This window comes from Gossypium arboreum, chromosome 1 (genome assembly GCF_025698485.1).
Source record: "Gossypium arboreum isolate Shixiya-1 chromosome 1, ASM2569848v2, whole genome shotgun sequence".
NCBI lineage: Eukaryota > Viridiplantae > Streptophyta > Magnoliopsida > Malvales > Malvaceae > Gossypium > Gossypium arboreum.
In genome coordinates, this window is record NC_069070.1 from 102,432,180 (window position 1) to 102,458,417 (window position 26,238).

Below are 26,238 nucleotides of genomic sequence, written 5' to 3' on the forward strand. Positions count from 1 at the left end.
TTAGGGATGAAAATTTCGTAAGAAAAATTGGGGATTTGAATCCCTTGTGCACTTAGAACTCGACTCATTTCTTCCTCTTTTGTAGCGTAAATGAAAAAATTGGTTTCTACAAGAACCTTCGAAACATGCTCTCGCGGTGGAAAATGATGAATTATTCGACCACTAGCACATCTTATTTTTTACATGTTTTTTATGTAGAAAGAAAAGAAAAAGATAGAAGATGTTACCTTGAAGAAAGTCTTAATCAAACCTGTTTGCAGAAAATGTTAAGATTATGAGTTTAGATTGTAAGTTTAGTGTTTCCAAAAACCCCCCTTTTAAATAAGTTTCTCTTCCTCGCGTTTTGACAGTTCAAATGACCGAAGAACACCAACAGCCAGATACAAACAGATGCAATCCACCTATACACGTAGCAAAGTTAACATCATGTCTCAGCAGTCACTGCATATTTAGCAAGGCTGTATAAATGTGAAGTGATATAGCCTTTCTTAGACCTAATAACGAAGACTAGATTGTTATGTACTTATGATCACCAACCCGAGAACTAGATAAAGTCTGAGTCGTCCACCTGAAGTTCGCAAAAGGAGCTCGCACATGCCACGGGGTGCTTGCAAGGGGAGCCTGTTGTCTCAATTCGCATATGCCCAATGAGTTCGCACGTAGGGGCACAAAGTCCAGTATGCAACCCAGAACAATACACGTGTCCTGCATGCATAGAGTCTACTAAGAACGTCAATTCCATGAACAGTAACCATGTATATAACTATTCGATTGTCCTATTTAATGAGACACAACGAAAAATTACTCAACAGTACTAAAAGCTTCTCCATAGTACTAACCCAGCTCCTAATACTCTTGGCACAACTCCTTGTACAACACTTGCCATTGAAATCCAAGTGTTTGGTTAGGCAAGTGTTCTCTACATTGCTATTTTGGATAGGGTAACTTCAGTGGAAATATTTTTATGGGTTAGTTTTGGGAAGTGGTGATGTTTGAAAATGATATAACTTGATAGATAATTTCGATCATGTTTCCTATTATTTTCTTCCATCATTTGTGTCATTTCTCTCATTTGTCTTCATCATATTCATTAAATCTTAGATATGGGAAGGGATAGAGTGTTTGACTTTCTAACATTCACTATGATTTTCAATAAAATTAAAAAAAAAAAAAGGTAGAAAATGTCTCATTACATGTAACTGCCTCTCCTTATTAGAGTTTCCAAAACATAAATGGTTATTTTGTTAAGGTAATTAAGCGTTATAAACTAAAAAAATTAGGTATCATGGAAAGATGATAAAGAGAAAGATCAAGGTAACTCCGAAGAACAAGTGCGGTTGTAGATGATAGTTGTGAAGATGATAAATGGCTAAGGATAGAGAACGTTGTGGTGGTTGTAGCGATTGTAAATGAGAAAATTATAAAAAGAATATAGAATGCTCAAGTTTGTCAAATTACCAAAAGGTCTCAAATGAAACATTTGAACCACTATTTGTAGCATTTCTAATATAGCTTTTATATATATATATAAATATATATATATATATATATATATATATATCATTTAAGTATAACTCACATACTCACTCACACATACAATTACATTATCACACAAGTTAAATTTGCGAATTGATCCCACATTTTGGAGATGGGATGGTCACCTTTGGCCAATTGGTACAATGTTAGGGTTCAACAATAAGAAAGATATCAAGTATGATGATGGTTGTAACCCATTTTAAGAGATTATAAGTTTAAGTGCAAGTTACACAATTGCTTTGATATATTTTTGGAAAGTGCATTCACTTCATCTATTGCACATTAGCGCAAGTGCATTATTAGCCCAACAAAGAGGGGAAATGAAGCACTTGCGTTTATGTTTGAAAATAGTATTGCTATAAATAGGTGTAATAAATTAAAGTAATTAGTGAGTAGTGTATTTATGTTTGAACAGATTTTTACTAATTGAGCACATAGATTGACTTTGAAATAGAGTTGAATCAATGTTGCTCTTAAAATACATCCGGCAAGGCAATGGCAGCCACCCTCCCTCTATCCCTCCTGTTGCAGTTGTATCATCGGATACCAAGCAAAATGGCCAAAAGTAAAAAGCAAATATATTTCATGGTTTTTTTTTTATGGGGGGTGTTATGGTTGGAGCACTGATGGGGAGTGGGGTCACCGGAGGTTGAATGGTGAGTTGGTGCCTCCATTCCATACGCCCCCCCTTTCTCTCTCTTTGGCAAATGAGATGGGATGACCACTGTACTCGTTTTGGGTCAACTTTTCCTATTTTTCCAACTCTTAATCTTATTTTTAATTTAATTTTAATTTAATTTTCTCCACTGGTTTCTTTCGTTTCTTCCTATTCCTATTTGTTCTTTTCTTCCCAGCAAAAGAAGAAACCCCATCATCAGCACTTTCAACATCAAGATCCAAACCCTAATTCAAATTCTTTCTAAACTCCCCCGATTTTAATCATTTCATGCAAGTCAAACACCTGATGGGAAGAATCCACTTCGCCCCTTTATTCCAACCTCAGTTGTGCTGCGATTTTTCGAACTAGAACTAGAGTTTTGTCAAACGCATCCTTCCTCTTCCTTTTTCGTCTCTCTTCAAAATTTAAAAAAGGGTATGATTCCTTTCTTACCTTCTTTCTTTCTTTAAATCAGCTCTGAGTTGCAGCTGCGGAAGTTGCTGCCTTTCTAATCTAAATTTTTCTCACTTTATATTTAGTTGGGGTTAAGTAGTTGCTACTTCTTTGATTTCCATTTTTTCTACTTAGATTCTAATCTAATTTCATTAAATTCATTGCTCAGTCGACTTACTTAATTTAGATTTGGAAATTGAGCTTTGGGATTTTGTGATGGGATTTTTTCCCCTATATATATGTACTCTGTAATGCTTTATTTCCATGTCTTAATTCTGATACAACCAATTCTAGATAAGCACTTAGTTTCTCCTAGTATCCTGCATCACCTTGGCAAGCTAATGGAGGGTTAATATTGGAATCGCGTTTTTCATACACTCTTTTTCCATATAAAAACTTAGTGTTGTTTATGGTCACTTTGTAGCTGCTTGAATTTGATTGAACCTTTGAGCTCTGATTTTGCTGTTTCTAATTGTACCCTGCCTGCCTTCTAAAGATTGTTAACTCATTGGTTATTCAGTTTGTTGTTGTCTCTGTTAATAGTGCAAGTGTCTAAGAAGGTGATTATTTGTTAAGCAATTTTGTATTTTGTGCGGTGACTATTTAAGTCAGATGGCTGGGAGCTGGGACGGAAGTTACGACCCTGGCAGTCAGTCAGACGATAGCCATCATTTTGAGAGACTGCACATAGAGCCCCTTTATGATGCATTTGTTTGCCCTTTGACAAAGCAAGTTATGCGTGACCCTGTGACTTTAGAAAATGGCCAAACATTTGAACGTGAAGCAATTGAAAAATGGTTCAAGGAATGCAGAGAAAGTGGAAGGAGGTTGGTTTGCCCATTGACCCAAAAAGAACTGAAAAGTGCGGATCTAAACCAGAGTATCGCTTTGCGGAACACCATTGAAGAGTGGACTACTAGGAATGAAGCAGCCCAGCTTGATATGGCTCGTAGATCATTAAATATGAACAGTTCAGAAGATGATGTTCTGCTGTCTCTGAGGTTTATCCAACGTATCTGCCAAAAGAACCGATCAAATAAGCATGTTGTACGCAATGCTGATCTGATACCTATGATTGTTGACATGTTAAAGAGCAGCAGCCGTAAAGTTCGGTGCAAAGCATTGGAGACACTCCTTGCAGTGGTCGAGGAAGATGAAGATAATAAGGTTGTTCTAGGTTTGATGTTTTCCTGTTGAGTGACAATGAGATCATTGTAGTGTATGCATCCAGGACTGGATTATTAACTATTGCATTATTTTTCAGGCAATACTGGCTGAGGGGGACACTGTGCGCACAATAGTTAAATTCTTGTCCCATGAACAGTCCAAGGAGAGGGAGGAGGCTGTCTCTTTGCTGTATGAACTTTCAAAATCTGAAGCCTTGTGCGAGAAGATTGGTTCTATTAATGGAGCAATTCTTATATTAGTTGGAATGACCAGCAGTAAATCTGAGAACATTTCAACTGTTGAGAAAGCTGATAAAACTCTAGAAAATCTGGAGAAGTGTGAGAACAATGTCCGACAGATGGCTGAAAATGGTAGACTGCAGCCTCTTTTGACCCAGATTCTTGAAGGTGCTTTCTCTTTCCTTGACATGTTTATGCTTTTGCTAACTTGCTGCCAGCATACTGGTCCTCCATTTTTTTTGGGGCGGAGTCATGTGCTATTGGTTTTGTCTTTGTTTCATTGAAAAATTTGATGCTCCCTTTTTTATTATATCCTGCAAACGTGCTCGTCAATACACTATTTTTCAGTTGAATGCAGATCATTTTATGTAACAATAATTGCCTTCTAGTGTTCATATATAGTCCTTGGTTCATTTGTCCTGACCCTGTAACTTGCTAGTTATTTCTTGCTGCTCACTCTGGGATGAAATATTTGAGCTGGAAGTATTTTATGTTTGACCTTTGACATCTGAAATTTTCATGCCAATCATTTACATTGCTATAGTTGATGTAAAATGATATTGCTGCAGGCCCACCTGAAACAAAGCATTCCATGGCTGCATATCTTGGTGACTTGGTTCTGAATAATGATGTGAAGGTACACGTTGCAAAAACTGTTGGTGAATCTCTAATCAATATCATGAAAAGTGGTAACATGCAATCAAGAGAAGCTGCTCTGAAGGCACTTAACCAGATTTCATCTTTTGATGCAAGCTCGAAGGTGTTGATTGAGGCAGGAATACTTCCTCCTCTTGTCAGAGACCTCTTCACTGTTGGTCAGCTTCCCATGCGACTTAAAGAAGTCTCTGCCACAATTCTGTCCAATGTTGTAAACTCAGGATATGATGTTGACTCCATTCCTATTGGGCCGGACCATCAGACTCTTGTTTCTGAAGACAATGTCCATAACTTACTTCATCTAATCAGCAACACTGGTCCACCAATCGAGTGCAAACTTCTTCAAGTTCTTGTTGGACTCACCAATTCTCCGACAACAGTTCTGAATGTTGTTGCTGCAATTAAAAGCTCTGGAGCTACTATCAGTTTGGTTCAGTTTATAGAGGTTCCACAGAAGGATTTGCGGATGGCATCCATAAAACTTCTCCAGAATCTCTCTCCTCACATGGGTCAGGAATTAGCAGATGCACTACGTGGAACAGTTGGTCAGCTCAGCGGCCTAATTAGAGTCATATCAGAAAATACAGGAATTTCTGAAGAACAGGCAGCAGCTGCTGGCCTCTTAGCTGAACTCCCAGAGAGGGATTTGGGCCTCACGAGGCAAATGCTAGATGAAGGTGCTTTTCAGTTGATCATCTCTAGAGTTGTTAAAATCAAGCAAGGAGATATTAGGGGCACTCGCTTCGTAACACCATTCCTTGAAGGACTTGTTCGGGTGCTTGCAAGGGTTACATTTGTCTTATCAGATGAGCCTGACGCTGTTGCTCTTTGCCGTGAGTATGGTCTTGCAGCGTTATTCATTGATTTGCTTCAGACCAATGGTATTGACAATGTCCAGATGGTTTCTGCCGCAGCTTTGGAGAACTTATCTCTAGAATCTAAAAATTTGACAAGATTGCCGGAGATGCCACCACCAGGAGTTTGTGCTACTATCTTTCCATGTTTCAGCAAACAGCCCGTTATAACAGGATTGTGTCGCGTCCACCGGGGGACATGTTCACTTAAAGAGAGCTTTTGTCTTTTGGAAGGACGGGCTGTACATAAGTTGGTTGCTCTCTTGGATCACACCAACGCAAAGGTGGTTGAAGCAGCACTTGCTGCACTTTCCACCTTGTTGGATGATGGTGTTGATATTGAGCAAGGTGTGTCCGTCTTGTGCGAGGCAGAGGGAATTAAGCCCATACTTGACGTGTTACTCGAGAAACAAACAGAGAATTTGAGGAGAAGAGCTGTTTGGGTTGTAGAGAGACTTTTAAGGAATGATGATATAGCCTATGAAGTTTCTGGAGATCAAAATGTGAGCACTGCACTTGTTGATGCCTTCCACCATGCCGACTACAGAACCCGACAGATTGCAGAGCGCGCCCTGAAGCATGTTGACAAGATCCCAAACTTCTCTGGAATTTTTCCAAACATGGGATAAGCTTCTTGTATTGCACGCTCCTCATGCATATTTGGGTGAGTAGCAACGTGTATGTAGTTTTTATCCTTTTGTCTCCCTACGTGGATAGTTTTGAAAGTAGATATATTGCTGTATATGTGGATGGATTTCCCACTTGTAGAGGGTTTCAAGAAATTGTTCATTTGTTCTTAATGATGCTATTTTCATTGACCTTCATTTCTTTATACGAACTACTATTGTTTTTGGCATTGAATGGTATAGACCTCTTTAGTTCTTTTATTGCCTTTTCATTTTTATTAACACTTCAGAGGACCCTTTTGTGGAATGAATGAATGAGTGAGGTTGGGATATCCTTTTTATTAGAAATTAGATAGAGGTAAGCTCTCCTCTAAGATTAGGGGTGTAATCGAGTCAAGCCGAGCTCCAGTACCGTCTAGTTCGAGCTCAAACTTGATATTCAGCTTGAGCTTGATTGAACATCTATTTTTATGCTCGAACTCAAGATATAATTGAACTACTCGAGTTCAAGCTCAATTAAGCTTGTTTACCAACTTCTATACTCAAGCTAATAATTAATATTAACATAATTTAATAATATAAAAATATGAATAAAAATCTTATCAAGTCAAGTATTTTTAAATTTGAATTCAGTTCGATCAATAGCTCGAGTTTAACTCAATAATGACTGAATCAAATTCAAACTTTTTTCAAGACAAACTCAAATAACTTCCGAGCACTAGTCATATATCTAAAATGAATGTCAGTGTTCATTCATTTAATGGACGTAGCAACGGTATTTTATATGTGATAAGCTCATTCAATCAATCCTTAAGTTCAGCATTGACATCATTCAATCAATCCTTAAATTTCTGAATTCAAGAATCGTGATGCTTTTTGATTCTCAATCTCCAAAAAAGCACATTTTTTCTATAATTAGAAATGAGAAATGATGCAACTTGATCTAAGAAAACATAAGGACAAGAACATTAATGAATGAACGGACAGAAATTTATTACAGATAATGCAACAGAAGCAAGATGAAAAATACATAATCAGTTTATGAACAATGGTGAAGAAATTACTAGCAAGGCTAAGTACTAGAGACTCAGATGTGGTGGTCGCCATTGTACAAATTGTGGAAATTCCAAGAAATAAATAAGAAAATTCACAGGTAGGAATGCATGAGCGAAATCCCCTAAAAGAGCAGCTCTCATCTCATGTTCTATAATTTTCTGGTTGAATTACAGTGCATTGCAGCAGAAGACATTATAGATGTAGCACCGCCATTGTCTTAGTCATGCAAGAAGAAGCATCTAATTCATGAGCCATGTGATTCCTAGAAATATGGCTCCAATTCATCTCCACATCAGACACATCACACACTGTGAAGAAATCCAAAACCTGACCAAATATTTTAAACATTTCAACTCCAAATATTAAGTTCCTGTCAGCAACAAAAACAGGGTTCCAGTCCATTGGAGCATCAGGGTGTACTGAGACCTCGGTCCATGTAAGATACATCAGATCTAGCTCCCACAATTTTCTCACGGCCTTGTTTCTCCGACCAATTTGCCCATCTCCCTCGCACCAAGAGACAGACAGCAGAAACAAGTGACCATTACAAGAAACAAGTTTTGGATAGTACTCATGAACGTGGGGAGGAAATGCAGAGGTTTGGATTCCAATCCAGAAACCTCTTTCTATGTCATAGCCCGCTAACTTGTCATTCTCAGAGCAAACGTAAAACATCCCATTACAAACAACACCAGCACAAACGACCCCAAAGTCTATAGGCAGCTTCTGGATTTCAGTCCATTTATTTGATAAAGAATCATAGATTTCACCAGAATTCAGTGGCTCATCCCAAGATCCAAGACCTCCAACAGCAATCAACACGAACCTTTTACAACCCTTCATATTTGCTTGTTCACTTCTTTGTCTAATAAACTTGTATGATCTTCTATTTGGTAATAATGAAGGCTCATTTTCATCAAAAGCATTTCTGCACTGACGTCTGAGTGAAAGCCTGTGAGGATCCTCGTAAACATCTGACACCCCACCAACTCGGGATCTGGGAAACTGCCTATCATGTCGATTCTGATGGCTTTGAATGACAGAAAAATCTGAACAGACCTCGGATATTCCTAAAATAGGCATTGATCTAGCAAACTTCATAGATGAAGCTTTACGCCATGATTTGGTGAGAGGGCTAAAGACTAACACACCTTTGTGTGTCTTGAATGAGCTCCTATCTACCCTCCCAAAGTTGGTTAAGCTTGAACAACCTCCAACAATATAAATATCATCCTGCATACTGGCAACTGAGAACATGAACCTTCCTCTGAGTATATCAGCACTGATCCTGTGCCATTGATCTTGAGACACGTCCAGTGCATGTATCTCCCCAGAGCAATAGCCATCCTTAACAGCACCAAAGATAAACAACCACGGTTTTTGACATGAACCTTCTCGTCTCATCTGTAAAAACCGAGGAGTTGTGGTCAAGTGTCTCCATTTCTTGCACACAAGCCGGGCATTCATAACACTGGTCAATGGTAGTCTCACCAAGCACATCTCTAGAATGTCATCAGGCAGAAAGATATGCATCCTGCTGTTTCGTACTGATTCCTCAAGATCTAAATCCTTTCTATTGTTTTTCTTCCAAAACTTCTCCCTCACACCATATGAGAAGCAATCGAAATTATTGTCCTCTATACCACAAATTGACTTGTACACCTTTCCTTCTTCACTGGCACTTGACCTTCTCCTATAACTTGGATCACCAAGCTCCTCACCTGTGTCAGCACCGACTTTGCAACCACCACCTCTACCATATAGAGTAAGACATTTCAAGGAAACCCCTCTCACCTTATCCTCTTCACCCCCTTCACCTCTATGATTTTTTTTCCTCAACTTCTGGCTAACACTCCTAACAAGTCGTTTAGACACAGTCAGCGTCTCAAAATCCTGGCGAAGCGCTTCCTCACTCACACTCTCAGCATACATTATGGTCTCCAACTCAGGGCATGCAAAGTTGCAGACACATTTCTATATTGCCGGCGGCATTTTGGTTAAGACTCTTGCATCTACAGAAAAACAGACTGATGAGATTGCAGCCACATACACACAGAACAGGAAAGAAATATTAACAGATAGCATTAGAACTATGAAATAGCAATGCTAAACAAGAAAGGGTGAAACCCTAGCCTGCCTAATACTGCTAATGAACATAATATCAGAGAACAGAGTCAAAATAGACAAATATCCAAATATTGAATACAAAGACAATAAACATTAGTTTGATTAGCAAGGACTTCTTAAAAGAATCAGAAAATAACGCAAAGGCAGATGAAAGCAAATTGAAATTAATGATGTAAAAAGAAAAACAAGAACAACGATGAATATCATTACATTAAGGTAGAATTTAGCTAAAATCAAAGTTTCTTTTCAGGAATAAATCGTCGTTTACAGATCCATAGACTCCATTTTCGAATTGGAAAGATTCATAGCCCTCATTTGAATCAGATCCTAATGAGATCGGCAGATTTCGTTTCCCATTACGTTTCAGAGTAAATAAATGGCACTAATCTAGTTTAACAAATGACTTAAAGGAGAGAGATTAATTCGTCATAAACCTAAATCTTAAACACACACACACACACACACACAAGATAAAAAAGAAGAAACTTACATTGCAGCAAACGAGGAATGGAGGATTGCGATCAAGAAAAATAATTAAGCAGAAAGGGATCGTTGATTAGAAACCCATGGAAATTTAATCGAAAAAAAAAAAGTGTTAGGTTGGTAAAGCGACTCAGCACTGAATGAAAAAAGCGACTCGTGAGCTCAGCTCAGCTCTAACTCAGCTATTCGCTTTACCCTTTTGCCATTATCTGCTGCCTCTCTCTATTTTAATTTTGTAAGCATATTATTCATCATCTTCCTATGAAGTTTCCATCCACGCCTTTCACAATGTTTATTGTTAAGGTGCAAGCCATATCACAGCCGTTGATCCATTGGGCACCAACTTCGAAGATGCGCATTAGTGGGCTCGGCTCTCGATGATCTCGCGGCTGTCAGGTTTCTCAAGGTAACAGACAGTAGTAATATTTTTGTTTCTTCTTTTCCTTTTTATTAATTAAATAAATCTTTAAAAAGTAAATCAAATTATCAAAGAATTTAAAATTGGTTGGATTGGGCTCGGTGTTTTAATTACAGCACGTTGGATGCACGCACACAGCTGTGGGTGAGGGTAAATGAGTGATATAGCGAAAAGCCCGGCGTGAGAGTGGCGGTCTATTTTATAGGGTAGTTACATGTGTGGACCCATGTTTCATCGTCCAATTTCCACCTTTGATTACAACATTTAAATTCTTTTTATTTTTAAATTAAAAAGTTATTTATTTTAATATATTAATACATTTTCTTGTAAATTCATTAGTTGAATTCAGGAACCCACTATAAATCAATTAATTTAATTTGATAATTTATATTGATTAATTGAATTTGTTAAATTTATAAACTTTATAATTAATTATGTGAACGAATGTAAAATAAAAAATGCATAAAAGCAATAATGCATGCACCTATTGTAACACTTATCGCCTAATTTGATTGTCAAGTTTGAGCTATGGGAATGCTATAGTTGTTGCCGGAGCAACTACCGTAGAAAACATTGTAGATAAATTAATTAAACATTCAAATATTCCACACATGCAGTCATTACATGCTAAACAAACATTTTCGAGACTCAATCGAGCTTATGAAAGCTCATTTACTAATCCGAACATGAAATAAGATCAAATTGCAAAGTTTTCAAAGTTTCAAAACAGGTATCGATACTCTTGCTAGGTACCAATACCATTTTGAGCTTTGATGTTTCAAAAAAATCAATTTAAAACCAAAAGTATTTATACCTGACTTAAAGTATCGACACTTTCTACAAGGTATTGATACTTTACCTTTTGTATCGATACCATTTTAAGGATCGAAGTTTGAAAAACTTGAAGAAAATCGCTAAGCATTAATACCTTTATCTAAGGTATCAATACCTCAATGCCAAATATGTCAAAACTTACATTTTGGTACTTATTTCATGCCCAAACCAACTCAAACTCAAATCGTGATTAAAAGCACACTAAAAACCTACAAAAAAACCAATTCAAAGCTTACCTGAGCACTTCATTTCAACTTCTCAATCGGTCAAACATTTATTTATCAATAAGGTACTTAAACCTATCAATTAAACTTTTGAAATTTTCAAACCATTCAAACTTGCAAATTCGTTCAATTCCATCATTTAAACATTCCATTTGACTTCCAAATTTTCCATTGAAGTACAACATATATAGCTTAACATATTACCAACATACACACACGTATATATAACCAATACCAATCCAAAATCAAGCATTATCCTAGGTTCATGTCCAACTATCATTCAAGGTAAACATATATATAACAACACCTATGTATATGCCACATAATCGAGCTTAAAACGAGCAAAAATCTATCGAGTCAATAGCAGGATAGTGTGAGCTTAAAAGTGATCTGACCGACACATTCCGCAAAGCGAAAACTATAGAAAAAGGAAAACAACTAGGTAAGCATTTCGAATACTTAGTAAGTCCATATGAAATTTACTTAACTTACATTAACATTACAACAATTTAGTAATTGAAACACATTGGTACAAACATGGCATCTTTTGGCAACCTTATACTTTCATGCACAATTCAATCACACAATTACTATGTTAGTTCATTTGCATATCAAAATATAATACCATAATCATATAGATATATAGTCATTTCATATTATAACATATACTATTAAACTATACTCAATTTATAAATATAACATTTCAATCCACGATCAATCGTTTCATTTCCATTTTTAATTATCGTTTTCATTTTTGTTTCGCCTGGATAACTATAGAAAATTAAACTCGGATACATGAGACTAATTTGCTTATATGATTTGACATATTGGGGCTGCTAACACTAGCTTCAGACCAGGGTTGCTCATACGAGCTTAGTTTGACGTTGCTGACACTAGCTTTAGAGAATCAACAACATATGTTGGATCTCAAGCCACTGTATTAATCCCTTATCAAACACCATTTTTCATTCTTTTCGATTGAACCATCCTTTTTTTTTTCGTTTTGGACCTTAATGGCATGTCATTCGTGTCTTAATCGTTTACTAAATTCACATGGGCACCATTATTGTTTCCGTGCCATTTCAAATATTGCAATATCATCATATACATGTCATTAAATAATATAACCATTTCACATTCATTCAATACATTGTATCTATTCATAATAACTATATTTTTCGTACTTTATGATTTAGTCATTTAGATTCCAACATTATCAAATTACAATTAACCTAAACTAATTGACATTATAACATAATTCAAACATAACACATATAACATAGTAAGTTCCACATGAACTTACCTGACAAAAACAACAACAAACGAAATGTCGAGGACTAATCTACAATTTTTCCTTTTCCTTGATTATCTTCTAATTGATTCAAATCTCGATCATATTTATCAATTTCAATTACCTTATAATATCCTATTACATGCATATGTCAATTCAATTTCATTTTTTGAATGTTTCCTAAAATTTTCATTTTATTCAATTTAGTCCCTAAAACCAAAATTGCAATATCTTTTAAATTTAAGCTTCAATTTCAAAATTGATCTTAAATTCATATTTTAAAATCCTATATTATCTATAATTATATAATTTTAACATCAATTTGAAAATTTATGCACTTTAGTCCCTATGTTCAAAAACTAGCAATTAAACTTTACAAAATAGTCAATTTTCATTTCTAAGCTTAGAAATCTAACAATTTAACACCAATTTCATCAAGCATTCATCAATGGTAACTTTTAAAAACTTCAACAATTTTACAAATTGATACAGGCTAACTAAATTAAACTTTCTAGACATTAAAACATAAAAATTACAATAACATAGTTCTCCATCTTTGTTTTCTTGAGATGATAAGAAATGCCTTTCATTTATTTTTAATTTATCTTAAATACATAGTTTAACATTTAATTAAACTTAAATATTTAACTAAATCTTAATTAATTTAATATTAAGCTTGATTAACAAAATTAGTGGATGACACTTATGCATCCACCGCCATTTGGCTATTAACAATTGGTTCAATTTCTCAATTTTTCATTGGATTAATTGAAAATCCATAACAATAAAATTTTACCACTTTTACTGTAACAGCCTGATTTAGACCCTAATAGGAACGGTAGTTTCGGGACCACGAATCCGAGTCAGAAAAATATTTAAATATTATTTCTTGTGTTTATTATATGTGAATTTGCATGTGTGAAAGTTTCGTTGAAAATTTGATTATTTGTATACTTAATTTAATAATAGAACTTAATCGCGTAAAATAAAAATTTAGTGGTTATTTGTGAAAGGGCCGAATAGTGGTTGTTCTTTTAATTTGGAGGTTTTAAGTTGCAAATTGCCCATGATATATTGTGATGGACTGTAAAAGACAACCATTATATGGTTTTGTTATTATTTTATAAAGGTTATATATGTAATTTGGTTAATAATGTCATAAAACATAAAACATAAAATAATCAAAAGCCATTGTTCATTCTTTGCATGACCGAATATAAAAAAAAAAAAAGAAATAAGAAATAAGGTTGCTTAGGTTCGGCCATTTTTGGAGCTTGATTCAAGGTAAGTTTTAGCTTGGTTTTTGATAATTTTTACGTTTTTGAGATCGTTGCTTCGAGTACTATTCGACCCATGCTTAAATTTCTGATTTTGATGCATATTTTGAGTTATGCCATTGATGAATATTTGTGTTTTGTGATGTTTGATGATGAAATATCAAAAATATGTTTTAGATTAACATGTTTTGTATTGGAGTTTTTGAAGATTTTGAGTAATTAGAACTAAATTGCAAAAATAATAAATTGAGGGAATAAAATGCAAAATAAATGAAATGTGTGTATTTATATGTGCTAGACAGACATTCGGCCTAAGCATATTGAATGTAAATTTTGTGTATTTTATGTTTTATGCAATTAGGACTAATTTGTAAAAGTATGAAATATTAAGGGTAAAATGATAATTTTCCCATTTATGTGTTGTTGGATTAAATTGAATGAAATTGTGTTTAAATGAGGTTAATTTGAAATTATATAGATCAAGAACAAAAGAAACCGGACTTGGATCGGGGAAAAGCAAAAATAGTCGAATAGCCGACTTATATCGTTCGTTGATATCCAAGGTAAGTCTTTAAGCAATTAAACATCATTTATATTGAATGTAACTTGGTTTAATATGCTGTTTTGGAATCTATATATTCATAAAAGAACTAGCTGAATGTGTTTAAGCATAGAAATATTGTATTTGACTTTAATTCAATTGAGTTATATCATTTGAAAGTCCGTATGATCGATATGAAATATCTAGAGTTTTTGTTATATGAATTGTGTACGAAACAGCTTTAAAATAGTGATATTCGGGCCTTGAGCCTAGCAAGCCTTGTGCTGGTGAATGTAATCGGGTTTTATGCCTAGCAGGCTTAATGCCGGTGAATAAAAATCAGACCTTGAGTCTAGCAGGCCTTGTGCCAGTGTGTGATTCAGGCTTATGCCTAGCAGGTTTTATACCGGTGATTTATTTTCAAGCCTATACATATAAGATTTCAAGCTGATTGGGAATTGAGCAAGTAAAATTGAGTTAAATGACCTTGCATATTCGGCCACATAGGTATGTACTTATGTGATGTTATATTGGAACTTGCATATTCGGCCTTATAGATATGTACATATGTGATATTATTCTTGATCTTGCATATTCGGCCAAATAAGTAGTGATGGTGTATGAAATTATATTTTGTTTTGTAAGCTTGTATAAATGTGTGGAAGTATTATTGAATATATAATGATATTGGTTTTGAAAGTTGAATGAAAATTTGCAAAATGTTAACCTTATAAAAATTCGGTTAAAGTGATAGTTATGTTAATCAGGTGTGGTTATGGATTGATTAAGTTAAAATTTAATATGACTTTGATATATTTTGAGTTGATATTTGCTTATGACTTACTAAGCTATAAAAGCTTACTCTGTGTATTTGTGTGTTTCTGTTTTATAGATTTTGGATTCGAGTTACGAGCTCGGGGATCGTCAGCCAAGTTTATCACACTATCGTCTGTCTTTGGTATTTAAATAAACAAACTTTCTAACCTATGGCATGTATAGGCTAGGTTATGTTTTGGAATATTGTATTTTGGTCTATGTATAATGGAAGCCATGCGAAAATGGCTTAATTTCTATGTTTGAGTTCGGTGTTAGTTAAATTGTAGTTTAAGTTTATTTTGATTATCATACCGTGTGCCATGGTTGATTATAGTTATGTGCTCATATTCAGAGATGGTATGGATGAAATGGTTATGTTATATATATATGATCTTGGCATGAGTTTATATCGAGAATGTATCCAAAATGTATGATGTTTGTGAAGCTTGTTATATGATTCAGTCATAAAGTATTAAATGATTAATTTGGAATGTGTTTTATATTAAAATAAGGTGTATGCAAAATTTGCTTATTATGTTTAGACTTGTTTGGATATTTTCTTAGATATAATGTTTAACAAATTATGTTTTGGTATTTTGGTGATGGAAGATTTGAATGTATATGTGTTTAAAGTAATATGTTTTGGTTATGAAAGATAATAAGTATAACATGTATTTAGTATAATAAATGTTAATGATGGAATTATGAAATGAAATATAAATAAAGTGATGGATGGTAATTTATTAGTTTAATAAATTCGGTTATTAAATGGTAAGTAATGAATGTGTTTTATGATTGTTTTAGTTGTTTGTTTTAGCTTTTGGCCTTTAACTTTAGGGTAGGTTATATATATATATATATATATATATATATATATATATGTCGATTATTAATACATTCGGCCATGTTATAAAATGTTCAAATTGTATGTGTAATTGTATATTAGATTAAAAGATATGATTTCATTTGGTTTTAATGTGAGTTCATACAAATGTTGATAATTGATTTGTTTGATATACGATTAACTAAATGGATATTGGCATATATTTGATGTATGCAGGGATGTGTTGTAATGGAATATTATTATTTATAAAAATGGCATTAAAGTGATTGATATAGAGAAACAAACTTTGAAAATTTTAAATATGTGAGCATTGTTTTATATATATACATATATGAGTTTGGTTTGAATTTGATATTTATGGAATATGATTATTTGATTTGATAAGTATTTAATGTTATGATGTTTTGGTGGCTTGAGATGTAAGAAAATTTAGTTTAATTGGTATTTATTTGGTAATACCTTGTAACCCATTCCAACAATGGATACGGGTTATGGGTGTTATATTTACAATTTAGTCTTTTTATTTTAATTAAATATCCAATTGACAAAATTAAATGGCCAAACTTAAATTAACATTAATACCTCAATCATCGAAAATGGGATTTCAAAACCGCCATTTTTGATCCCACTGAAAAATGAACTATCAAACCTATTAACGTCTTTTAATTGTTTTATTTGATTCCCACCACCTTCTTTGTTTTTTTAACATAATTCTCACTTTGTTTATTTGATGAAAATTTATGATATGAATTTTATAATAAGCTTACAACAATTATCTCTCTATAATAGTATGTTGTTATAGGTGTGTAACAACCACCTTTCCATAATAGACAAATTTTAGATAGACAAATGAGACTCTTATGGAAAAATTGACTATATATAATATATTACGTTGATATTATATATTGGTTGATTAGTCTTAGCTTATATAACATTATTTTATTGCAACAACTTAGAGACATAAGTTCGACTTCTTTAAGCGCTTGATATTTTTCAATTTAAAGGTAGGAGAGAAAGATTAAATTTAAGGTTAAGCGTCATTTAAAAAGAAAAAAAGATACAAATACAATTATAAACACAAACAATATAGATATGAATAACTACAAGACATAAATAAATTGATAATAAAAACATAAATATAAATATAAATTAAAATAAATCAAGATAAAATGCATACATAAAGAGAATTAATTAAAAACCTCACACATAAATTTACATATGATAAAACCGAATGTAAAATATTAAAATTATTCAAACTTCTTCCTAAAAACACACTTTATCATTAAGCTAGTATTTCATTAATTTATAAACTTGATTTCACAGAAAAATCTAAATGAAATTTAGCATGCAAGTAAAATCATTAGACATGCGCAATATCTCCTCCATATGTAAAATCCTCTAATTTCAACTTTTGAAAAAATTATTATCAACTATAATTAATATAAATAAAATTTAAATTGTCAATTGAATTTCAAGTTAAATAGTATTGATATTATTATTATTATAGAAGCAGTGGCGACAGGGCCTCGATTCCCTTTAAATTAAATTTTTTTCATATGATTTCTATAAAATTTTAAAAATTTAAATTAATAAAAATAAAATTACACTTTGCCCTTAAAAATATAAAAAATTGATTTAATTCTTTAAAATGATAAAGATGTAGTCTATTAAAATGTTAAAATTATATTTTTTCTTATAATAAAATTATAATTTAATTTCGCCCCTAATTTTTTTTCTAATTTTACCTCTATATAGAAGGACGTGAATTGAATTTGATAAGATGCATTTTTCCTCTATTTAAGTGATTTAAATTTGAATTGAGTTTGATTTTTACCACTTAAATATTTAAAATTTTGAATAACAAAATGATGGTGTTTTGAGGTTGGAATTTATTTTAAACATTTTGGAGTATGTTTAAATTTAAGCATGAGATTAAGTTCAAGTACATATAGTAGTTTATGTTTAGTTAATATTGATAGGATATTATTTGTCTTATATATCACATCAACAAATAATTTATTTATAAAATATTAAAAAATTATAAAAGTTCATGAATTTTTTTAAAAATATAAAGTACATAAGATCTGTCATGTGAGCTATTGTATTTAAAAATTTAACCTCTTAGTTAGTATTTTTTTAAAAATAACAATTAACTTATTTTTTAAAGGTTGAGGTCAATTTAGTTTAATAAAGAAAAATGACTAAATTGATAAAAGATATAAATATTAAGGGTTAATTTTATTATTGTGCCATTGAATTAAACCGATCAGTTTGCAATTTTTTTAAGTTGAATACTTGAATTTGAATAAAGTTCGGCTCGTAGGGGTGGGGTGGAATATAACTGACCAGGCAATAAGGCCTGTTGGTGGTTGTAAAGAAAAGGCCCGAACCCGGATCTAGCCTTAGCTCCTCAAAATAAGTAACTCAACTCAACGATCGCGGTTCCCGTGCAAAGGGAAAATTCGAGAACATTGAACAAAGGCCAGAGATGGCAGCTCCCATGTTGTGGCTCCTTTCCATCTTCTCCATTTTGTCCATCGCCGCTTGCATCGATGACAAGTGTGCCGCTTGCAATGCCGTCGCGGTAACAATAGAAACCTTTGATCAACATATGCTCTTTCACTCACAATCAAAACCACACCGATCCCATCCTTTTTCCTTTCCCCTCTTTATGAAATAAATTAGCTGATTTTTGTTTTCGTTCGATGATTTGCAGGCAGAGCTAGAGATACAATTATCGAAGGTAAGAAACCTTTAAATCAATGCCACTTTCTGCAAATTGAGCTGTAATTTGGTAATTAATACATTAATTTTTATATGTAGGAAAAACCCAGGAACCATTTGGATATGAGACATCGTTTGGACTCGAAAGGTCAACGCCAAGGAAAGGTTATTGATTACAGGTAATAATAATTTTCATGGGAAAACCAACATTGCAGATTTGCATGCGCTAGTTAGTCTCGAATAAACTCTTAATTTTAGAAATTGAATTAACGGAGCTTCCGGTCTTTCTTTTGGTGTTGGGCTTAGTGTTGAAGAATATTTTACGAACATCATGAGACAATAGCAATAAAAATAAGTGAAACATTAACAATGGTAATAAAAGGAAGCATTAGAATAAAGCAAAACATTGAACAATGAGCATAAACTTTTTAATAGGGAAATAGCACCAAAAAATTTTCGTCTGAAAATTGAGAAGAAAGTTGATAATGAACATTTTAACAATGACAAATAGTTGACATTTTGGATACCACCAACGGTTCAGCCCTGACGACAGTTGAAATTTGTACCAGTAGGTTTTTGCTAACAAGTATTTACCATTGCAGTAATATGAAATACTATTATTAATACTAACTTAACTAGCCTTAAAAAGAGTCCTAATGACATTCTTTAGCAAAATCTAACACAAAATGATAGCTTTTTTGCTATATTATGACTTAGGAGTAACATGTTTCAGAAGGGAATGTTTTACTAAAGCATGCCTAATTGATGGGTGCAGCATATTTGCTGCTGCTTAGTCCTTTGTGATTGATGAAAGATTGCAGGGATACCTCATGCACGGATGTTTACTTTTCATCAATGTTTTATTTTCCCCAGACCCTGTACAAGTGATAACTTTGCTAATTTTTTTGTCTTTTTCTATTTAGGATGAGTGAGCTTAGAGCTGTTGAGCTATTGGATGGACTTTGTGAAAAGATGCAAGATTACACTCTTGAAAAGGTAGCTCATACTTGCACTCTATTTCTTGCATTTATACATGGTAGAACACATCTTTAAACATGATATTATGTTTCCCTTGAAATTTCGGATATTTATTATATCTTGTAGCAACTGTGCCGTCAATATAATTATTATCATGTAGCATCAGATACTGAACTTGTGGCAGCATTGGCAAAACATGCAAATTTATAGGTTTCACTACTGTGTTCATATTCTCTGTTACCTGTTTTAGTTGATTATGCTTTATGACATGTTGTATTCAGGCATGCAAGTGCATATACCTTCATATCTGTTATATCTTCATATCTGTTTTTTACTTTGCAGTTAGATTCATTTCGACGTGAGTGGATCAAAGTGCATAATTGGGACATCCTCACCATTGGTACTGATCATTTTATTTTATTTTATTTTGGGAAGTGGCAAGTATAAATAATCTAATTATGGTTGTTGCACAATAAAACTGGCTGGTGAAGTCCTTGATCAATCATAAGCACTATCAGAGAGACTGACATCATATGTTTCTCTGCATATGTAATTAGTCCCCTAATCTGATTTTGTGCACAAAAATGCTAGGACTTGATCATTGATTCACACTTCTGCATATACTGTTAATATATATGAGGCAAATGTTGCCTATGCATGTGCATATGCCATCTCTCTGATGGTTTTGCTTGATATCTCTAGGATTTCTGTATTTCTTCCTAGCCATTCACCAAGCCATTGTTTCTTTACTTTCATAATACTGGCTGCCTCTATATTTATCGTGTTCTTAGAAATGCTGTTAATTTCTAGTTCTTTTTTGTTTCCAAAGTCCATCGTTTCCTAAGTTCTAAAGTATTTCCCTATTTCTGCATTTTAATTTATTGATAGATAAGCAAGAAGCTAAGGCATACTCAAAAGATATATCCTCTTATTGTGGACGGTGAGACTGCATGGAGCTTGCACTATTCTTTGTATTATGTCTCATTTATGAATTTCTATTTCTTCGCCAGTAGTTTGTTTGGTATAATATAATTTGTGAATGTCAGCTATAATAACCTAGTTTATATTTATTCTGGTATAGGTTACTGGAGGAAACTGAAGATGAGGTGAGTTTTCAAACCTGCTTGGGAGCTTAATGCATATCTGAAATATTGATTCTTACTTTGCTATCAAACCCATGCAGTTAACAGAATTGATAAAGAAAGGATCCGTTAAGCAAGGAGATGTAAGCAAAGTTCTATGTGAGGAATTGAGTGAGCACTGCAGCGGGGCAAGGTATCCTTGATTTTATTTGTTCTCTTTCCCCCCTTTCCAAGTAACTGGTTCTGACTCTATCCTAAAAGTCTATTTTATATAGATTTACAGTCTACTTTTGTTTTATATCTAAAAAAAAAAAACAGCCTACTTTTGTTGCACTTGCACAGACAATCTTTCGTAGGTGTCTGGTGTTCTGACATTGACACTTGCTTGTATGCAGTGATAGCGACTCCAATAATGATGAACTATAACTATTGTGGTTCAGCTGGAGAAGAGATATTATGGAAAAAAAGTTTCCATGTTTGCTGCAGTATTGAAATGCGACTGTTTAATTTAGACTTCTTTCTGTAACTTGAAACAAAATTTTGCTCTATGGACCATAATGAGACTTATTTCCGTAACTTGAAACCAAGTTTCGCTCTTTGGACCATGTTTTTGCTGTTTCCAACTTCTAAATTCAAGTCACTTTCTTGCCTTGTTTTTGGTTCTTTGAAGTAAAACCTCTTGGATTCTTCTCGTTAATAGCTTAATAAATTGGTAGTGTATTACTTTTCCTTCTCCTTGTTGGATAGTTTGACACGAAAGCTTAATTTGTAATTGCTGCTGAATTTTGATATCCAGTAAAAAGAACCACACTGCAATGGTGTTGCTGTTTTTCCAATTGCACAGAGGGTATACTGAGCCTTTAAGACTTGAGATGACACCATGACAGTATACTGAGCCTTTAAGACTTGAGATGACACCGTGACAATCATGACCTAAAGTTCTTCGAGACTTGACTCAGCTGCTGTTTAGCTACTGCTGCCTGCATAATTGCGGATTCCTTGGCTTGGTGAACTCTGGGATGGTAGTTACGGAAAATCTTCCAACGTAAAAAACTAGGCATGGTACCCGGATAGCTATCTAACCATTAATGGTCAATGATATTAAATTATTTGATTTAGTGAAAGACTGCTAGAACATATCTCTCAAGACTCAGTTTATTTACAGAGGAGTAAGCAGATGAAGAAAGAAAGAAAGGAAGAACAATGAATCCTGCAAATCGGAGCTACATCATGAGTTATCTCAGGTATACAGGATTTAAAAACTCAAAAAGAATGATATTTTACATGACAAGGATGTCCCTGGATGAAGGATGAATGTTAGCCATGGTGTGAAGGGGGCAGCTGCAGCTACTCGGTAGAAAAATGCCACGACCATTTCGCCCTCCAATGCGTTCATGCACAAATCTCGTTCAACCCTCTCTTGTTTCATCAGTTACAGTCCAGCACACCCTTTAGTAGATTCAGCCCTTCTGATGATATGCTCCTCCGAACACGGGATTGTGGTATTTCTATTCGTGGGGGAGGCTCAGCAGAGAAACAAACCACAATCACTGTTAAATTATCACACGTGTTGCGCTTCAATGCCTCCCTGACAAGTTCTCTTGAGCATCTTTCAGGATCATTATGAAGCATCAGCTCTTTCCTCGCCATAGTCACAGCACACTGGCTGCTCATAACATCCCACAACCCATCACAGCCCATTATCAAGAATTCATCCTCATCACTAAGGTCTGTCTCCTGCAGCTCTGGCTCTGCGCTTAAAGGACAGGCAGATCCTTTTGGCCCCTTCATGTGCCAGTCTCCAAGTGCGCGTGCCACAGATAATTGCCCATTCAGGTAGCCATCATAAATAACTCCACCAAGTTTCTCAATTCTTAGTCTTTCAGATGTGCAATTAGGTTTGTGGTCCTTGGACATTTCAATTGCTCTACCTCGCCTTCCCAGCACAGCTCGACAATCTCCAGCATTTGCAATTATCAAGGTCCTTTGAAAAGATAACTAATATTAGAGTTTAGAGGTACCCAATTCCTGGCTTTCAGAATACAGAACAGTAAAGACTACTAAGAAGACCTTGAGTTCAGGTTTGACTAATGCATAATATATCCTGATAACACATTATTTCCAGTTTCAACGCAGCATCAATCACTGAATGCACAGGATTTCAGATCATCTTAAATCAAAACAAAGGCTGCTAGAAGAGGATTTAAGGAAATAACGTCAAAATGGAATATTACCATTGCAGAAAAGTGGGTCACTCACCTTCCGAAAATAAGTGCAGTTAATGCAGTGGTGCCAGAGGATATATCAAGAGAACTAGCATCTGCAAATGCATAATCAGCTTTCAGAAAAGCACTCTTGATTGCCTTCGCCACACAAATTGGAAAATGAGAGTCTTCAACTATAAATTTAAGGATATTCTCCCTAATAAATATGGCCGCATCTGTTCCTCCATGACCGTCAAAAACCTGTTCACACGTATTGGCAAGGTTCAATTCACAAGTATGGCCAATAAAGATTCCCAAACCACCTTCATGCTAATTGTATATGGAATAGAACTGACATGTTTAGACACCTTAAACCTAGAAATTAAGTAGCAAGTTATAATGAGGCAGCAGATCTAAGGGAAAAAGGATCTTGTAATGTTCAAAAACTTGCTGGATTGCTACTCTAAACCAGGCTGCAGTTCACAATATTAGAGACAACTATGTGCTGGTTTCTACATCTTTTTCCTTTTGGCCTGGATAATATCTTCAGGACCCGTTTTCTTAGAACATGCTTCAAACACCACATTGAAACCTTGTCAACACTAACCACACAAAGGTAGATATATTATATTATCTCAGTAGAAGCTATAGCAGGACACGAGTTTTTAACTACAGACAAGCAATCAAGACAGATAGTCAGAAGGAAGTGCATTAACAAAATTTGCTATTTCTAATGAAAATTAAGATGGTTCACCAAGATTACTTATTAACCACATCTGGCAGGTCATATATGGTAGATTCAAATAATCATACCCCATAGAAAGCTCCTGGAGAAGGGACCTTTGTAGTTGTCTCGAGATGTCCAATAAGATCATCTATGCAAATGTGTTCATCTTCCATATACTGTTTGGGTCCTATTTCAGCACAGCTTCCTGATCGCAAGACCGGCAAAAACTCAGTCTTTTCATCAGAAGATGACTTGTGGACTACAATACCAACATCCAATTCCTAGAGAAGAGAAAAGTAGTTAGTAAAAGCAATTCAGGAAACTACTTTTATAGCATCAAATAAAACAATGCAAAGCCTTTCTCAAGGTGATGATTTTCAACAAAATATGAACAGGATAATAGTTATTCTCTCTAAAAGTGTCAAAAGCCAAAAGGTTATGCAGCACAAATGCAGGTGACAAGAACATATATCATCAGAATCACAAATGTTTCAGAGTTTTCATTTTAAACTAATAACTAAGCTGCATTCAGATTTTATGCTAATGTAGAAAGTCCTTAAAGCTCAGGCTCCTCAGTTCATAATGATGAAAAGAAGGGTCAGATTAGAAAGGAATTAAACATACCAAATTAGCCTCAGCAATCAGCCTCCCTGAACTCACACAATGTTGCATAATGGAAAGGTGGCGCGGAGGTTTCCCGAGAGTGACTTGTTTTTCATTATCCAATTTTTCATTATCCATGTCTGGTAAATTATCGTTAGTATAACCACCTTCTATGATTGCAAATGGAGGTGAAAAATCCATACGGGCAGCCATATTCCTTTCCCAACCATAAATCAAAGACCTCGGAGAACACTTTCAAGTTAAACAAAAATAAGCCAAACCCCTTTATATAAATTTATTGGAGTAACTTCTGCCAAAACAACCAAATTCTATAGCAACTTCTCAGATATGTGCCGAATAAAAGATTGAATATTCAAAAACTATCCCAACTTATATTTTCTTGAGACAAAATCAAAGGTCCAGGGATAAACAAAATAGCTAATAAAAAATCACCTAAGCAATCAAAAAATCTGAGAAAACCAGTTGATTGTGGAAAGCTGTGAAAATTTCTAAAATATCCGAATCGAAGTCAACTCCCAGATCAAACTACCCTTACGCAGATAGCATCAAAACAAGAAAAATCCCAACTTAATATGATACCAATCCCTTAATTACCTTTGATGAAGGTATCCAGCAAACCATCCAAAAATTGGGTTATTTTTTTTTTATAATAACTTGAAGCAGTTGGGGTAATTTTATGTTTCCAAAAGAACCCCAGATCATAACTCCAAAAACTCCCACCCAATCGAGGAAAACAACATCAGAATATTCATTCAAGGTAACAAAAAAATTAAAAAAAAAACAGATGATTAGAGCAATAAACAAGAAGCTCCAAGGATTGGAGTAAAGCTGAAAAGAAAAAAAAAAGCAAAGAAACTCTCACAAAGGGTAGAAAATGATGATGCTTTGGTGCTTTGTCTTTGGTAATTTGTAAGATGATGATGATGATCCAAGAGAAAGAAAACCCTGAAACAGACAGAGACAGAGAGGTAGAGAGAGAGAGAGAAGCAAAAGGCGTCGAAAAGAGAGAATTGGACGATGAAAAAGAAAGTTAATAAAATTAAAATTATAAATCAAAAGGAAAAAAGTTGTTGTTGTTCCTTGTTGCTATGTGGTTGGCCACCGGCGATTCCAGGTAATCAGCTGGATCTTGTAAGCTGTCGCGGGCCGAGGATGTTGTTAATCCACGTGGCTTTCAATTATTGGTGGGAACTATAGGTTGACCAGATGGGTTTCATTCTAGTTAGTTGCCGCCAGTGCTTCCCAGCCGTTGGATCTCTCTCTGTCTTGCCTTTTTAACGCCTCTTACAGCTCTGTGGTTAGGTTCGTTAACGTCCGTTAATTAATGGAGCCTCGGACTTGACGTGGCTGCCTTTCATTGGTAAAAACTTCTAATTTCGGCTAAGATACTATTACATATATATATATATATATACACCACTAAAACTCTTTTCTTTTTCTATTTAATGATTAATTATATTATGTATATGTGCTCTTTTGGGGTTCATTTAGTATGTATATATTTGTTTATGTGATGGTATTATGTGTATCTTATTAATTATTTTTTTCATTTTATAAATTTATTAAGAGATAGATGTTAGGTTATGAGTTTTAAAATTATTTTATATTTAGAATGAGGATGGAATACTCAATTACTAGTTAAGAAGGAGATAATATGTAGTGTCTTAAGGCAAAACAAAGAGCAAGCAAGCTCGGTATTCATACCCATAATTATGTACAGTACTATATGCCATTGTTGATTATCCAACTCTTAATTTTATTTCAACTTATACTAAATGGATAATAAGTATTAGATATT

At 34.2% G+C, this 26,238-nt stretch overlaps 4 protein-coding genes and 1 long non-coding RNA gene across 7 annotated transcripts; 3 read left to right on the forward strand and 2 right to left on the reverse strand.

Moving 5' to 3' along the window:
* The first annotated feature begins 1,851 nt into the window (after positions 1–1,851).
* LOC108482969 (U-box domain-containing protein 44) lies at positions 1,852–6,425 on the forward strand. Of its 2 annotated transcripts, none has more exons than XM_017786100.2 (4): positions 1,852–2,629; positions 3,256–3,814; positions 3,912–4,221; positions 4,623–6,425. In XM_017786100.2, the coding sequence occupies exons 2-4, from the start codon at positions 3,260–3,262 to the stop codon at positions 6,191–6,193; spliced, it is 2,436 nt and encodes an 811-aa protein (XP_017641589.1). In that variant the 5' UTR covers positions 1,852–2,629; positions 3,256–3,259; the 3' UTR covers positions 6,194–6,425. The 2 variants fall into 2 exon arrangements, with proteins under 2 accessions (XP_017641589.1, XP_017641590.1); XM_017786101.2 differs by having other exon boundaries at positions 3,260–3,814.
* A 733-nt stretch (positions 6,426–7,158) lies between these two features.
* LOC108482970 (F-box/kelch-repeat protein At5g42350-like) lies at positions 7,159–10,276 on the reverse strand. The gene is made up of 2 exons (XM_017786102.2): positions 9,864–10,276; positions 7,159–9,258 (listed from the first exon to the last, which is right to left on the reverse strand). The coding sequence occupies exon 2, from the start codon at positions 9,176–9,178 to the stop codon at positions 7,439–7,441; it is 1,740 nt and encodes a 579-aa protein (XP_017641591.1). The 5' UTR covers positions 9,179–9,258; positions 9,864–10,276; the 3' UTR covers positions 7,159–7,438.
* Positions 10,277–13,778: 3,502 nt separating this feature from the next.
* Positions 13,779–15,626, forward strand: LOC108482797 (uncharacterized). Its single transcript, XR_001870944.2, has 3 exons — positions 13,779–13,907; positions 14,379–14,463; positions 15,334–15,626. It is a non-coding gene; the product is annotated as an uncharacterized LOC108482797 (long non-coding RNA).
* A 2,791-nt stretch (positions 15,627–18,417) lies between these two features.
* LOC108483164 (uncharacterized) lies at positions 18,418–21,560 on the forward strand. The gene is made up of 9 exons (XM_017786399.2): positions 18,418–18,685; positions 18,818–18,844; positions 18,925–19,004; positions 19,749–19,821; positions 20,146–20,203; positions 20,692–20,743; positions 20,885–20,909; positions 20,987–21,078; positions 21,281–21,560. Exons 1-9 carry the CDS (start codon positions 18,590–18,592, stop codon positions 21,309–21,311), a joined length of 534 nt encoding a protein of 177 aa, XP_017641888.1. The 5' UTR covers positions 18,418–18,589; the 3' UTR covers positions 21,312–21,560.
* Positions 21,561–21,970: 410 nt separating this feature from the next.
* LOC108483163 (probable protein phosphatase 2C 27) lies at positions 21,971–25,686 on the reverse strand. 2 transcript variants are annotated; one of them, XM_053029712.1, is made up of 4 exons: positions 25,303–25,686; positions 23,903–24,097; positions 23,145–23,350; positions 21,971–22,869 (listed from the first exon to the last, which is right to left on the reverse strand). In XM_053029712.1, exons 2-4 carry the CDS (start codon positions 23,987–23,989, stop codon positions 22,314–22,316), a joined length of 849 nt encoding a protein of 282 aa, XP_052885672.1. In that variant the 5' UTR covers positions 23,990–24,097; positions 25,303–25,686; the 3' UTR covers positions 21,971–22,313. The 2 variants fall into 2 exon arrangements, with proteins under 2 accessions (XP_052885672.1, XP_017641886.1); XM_017786397.2 differs by having other exon boundaries at positions 24,441–25,686.
* Between the last annotated feature and the right edge of the window lie 552 nt (positions 25,687–26,238).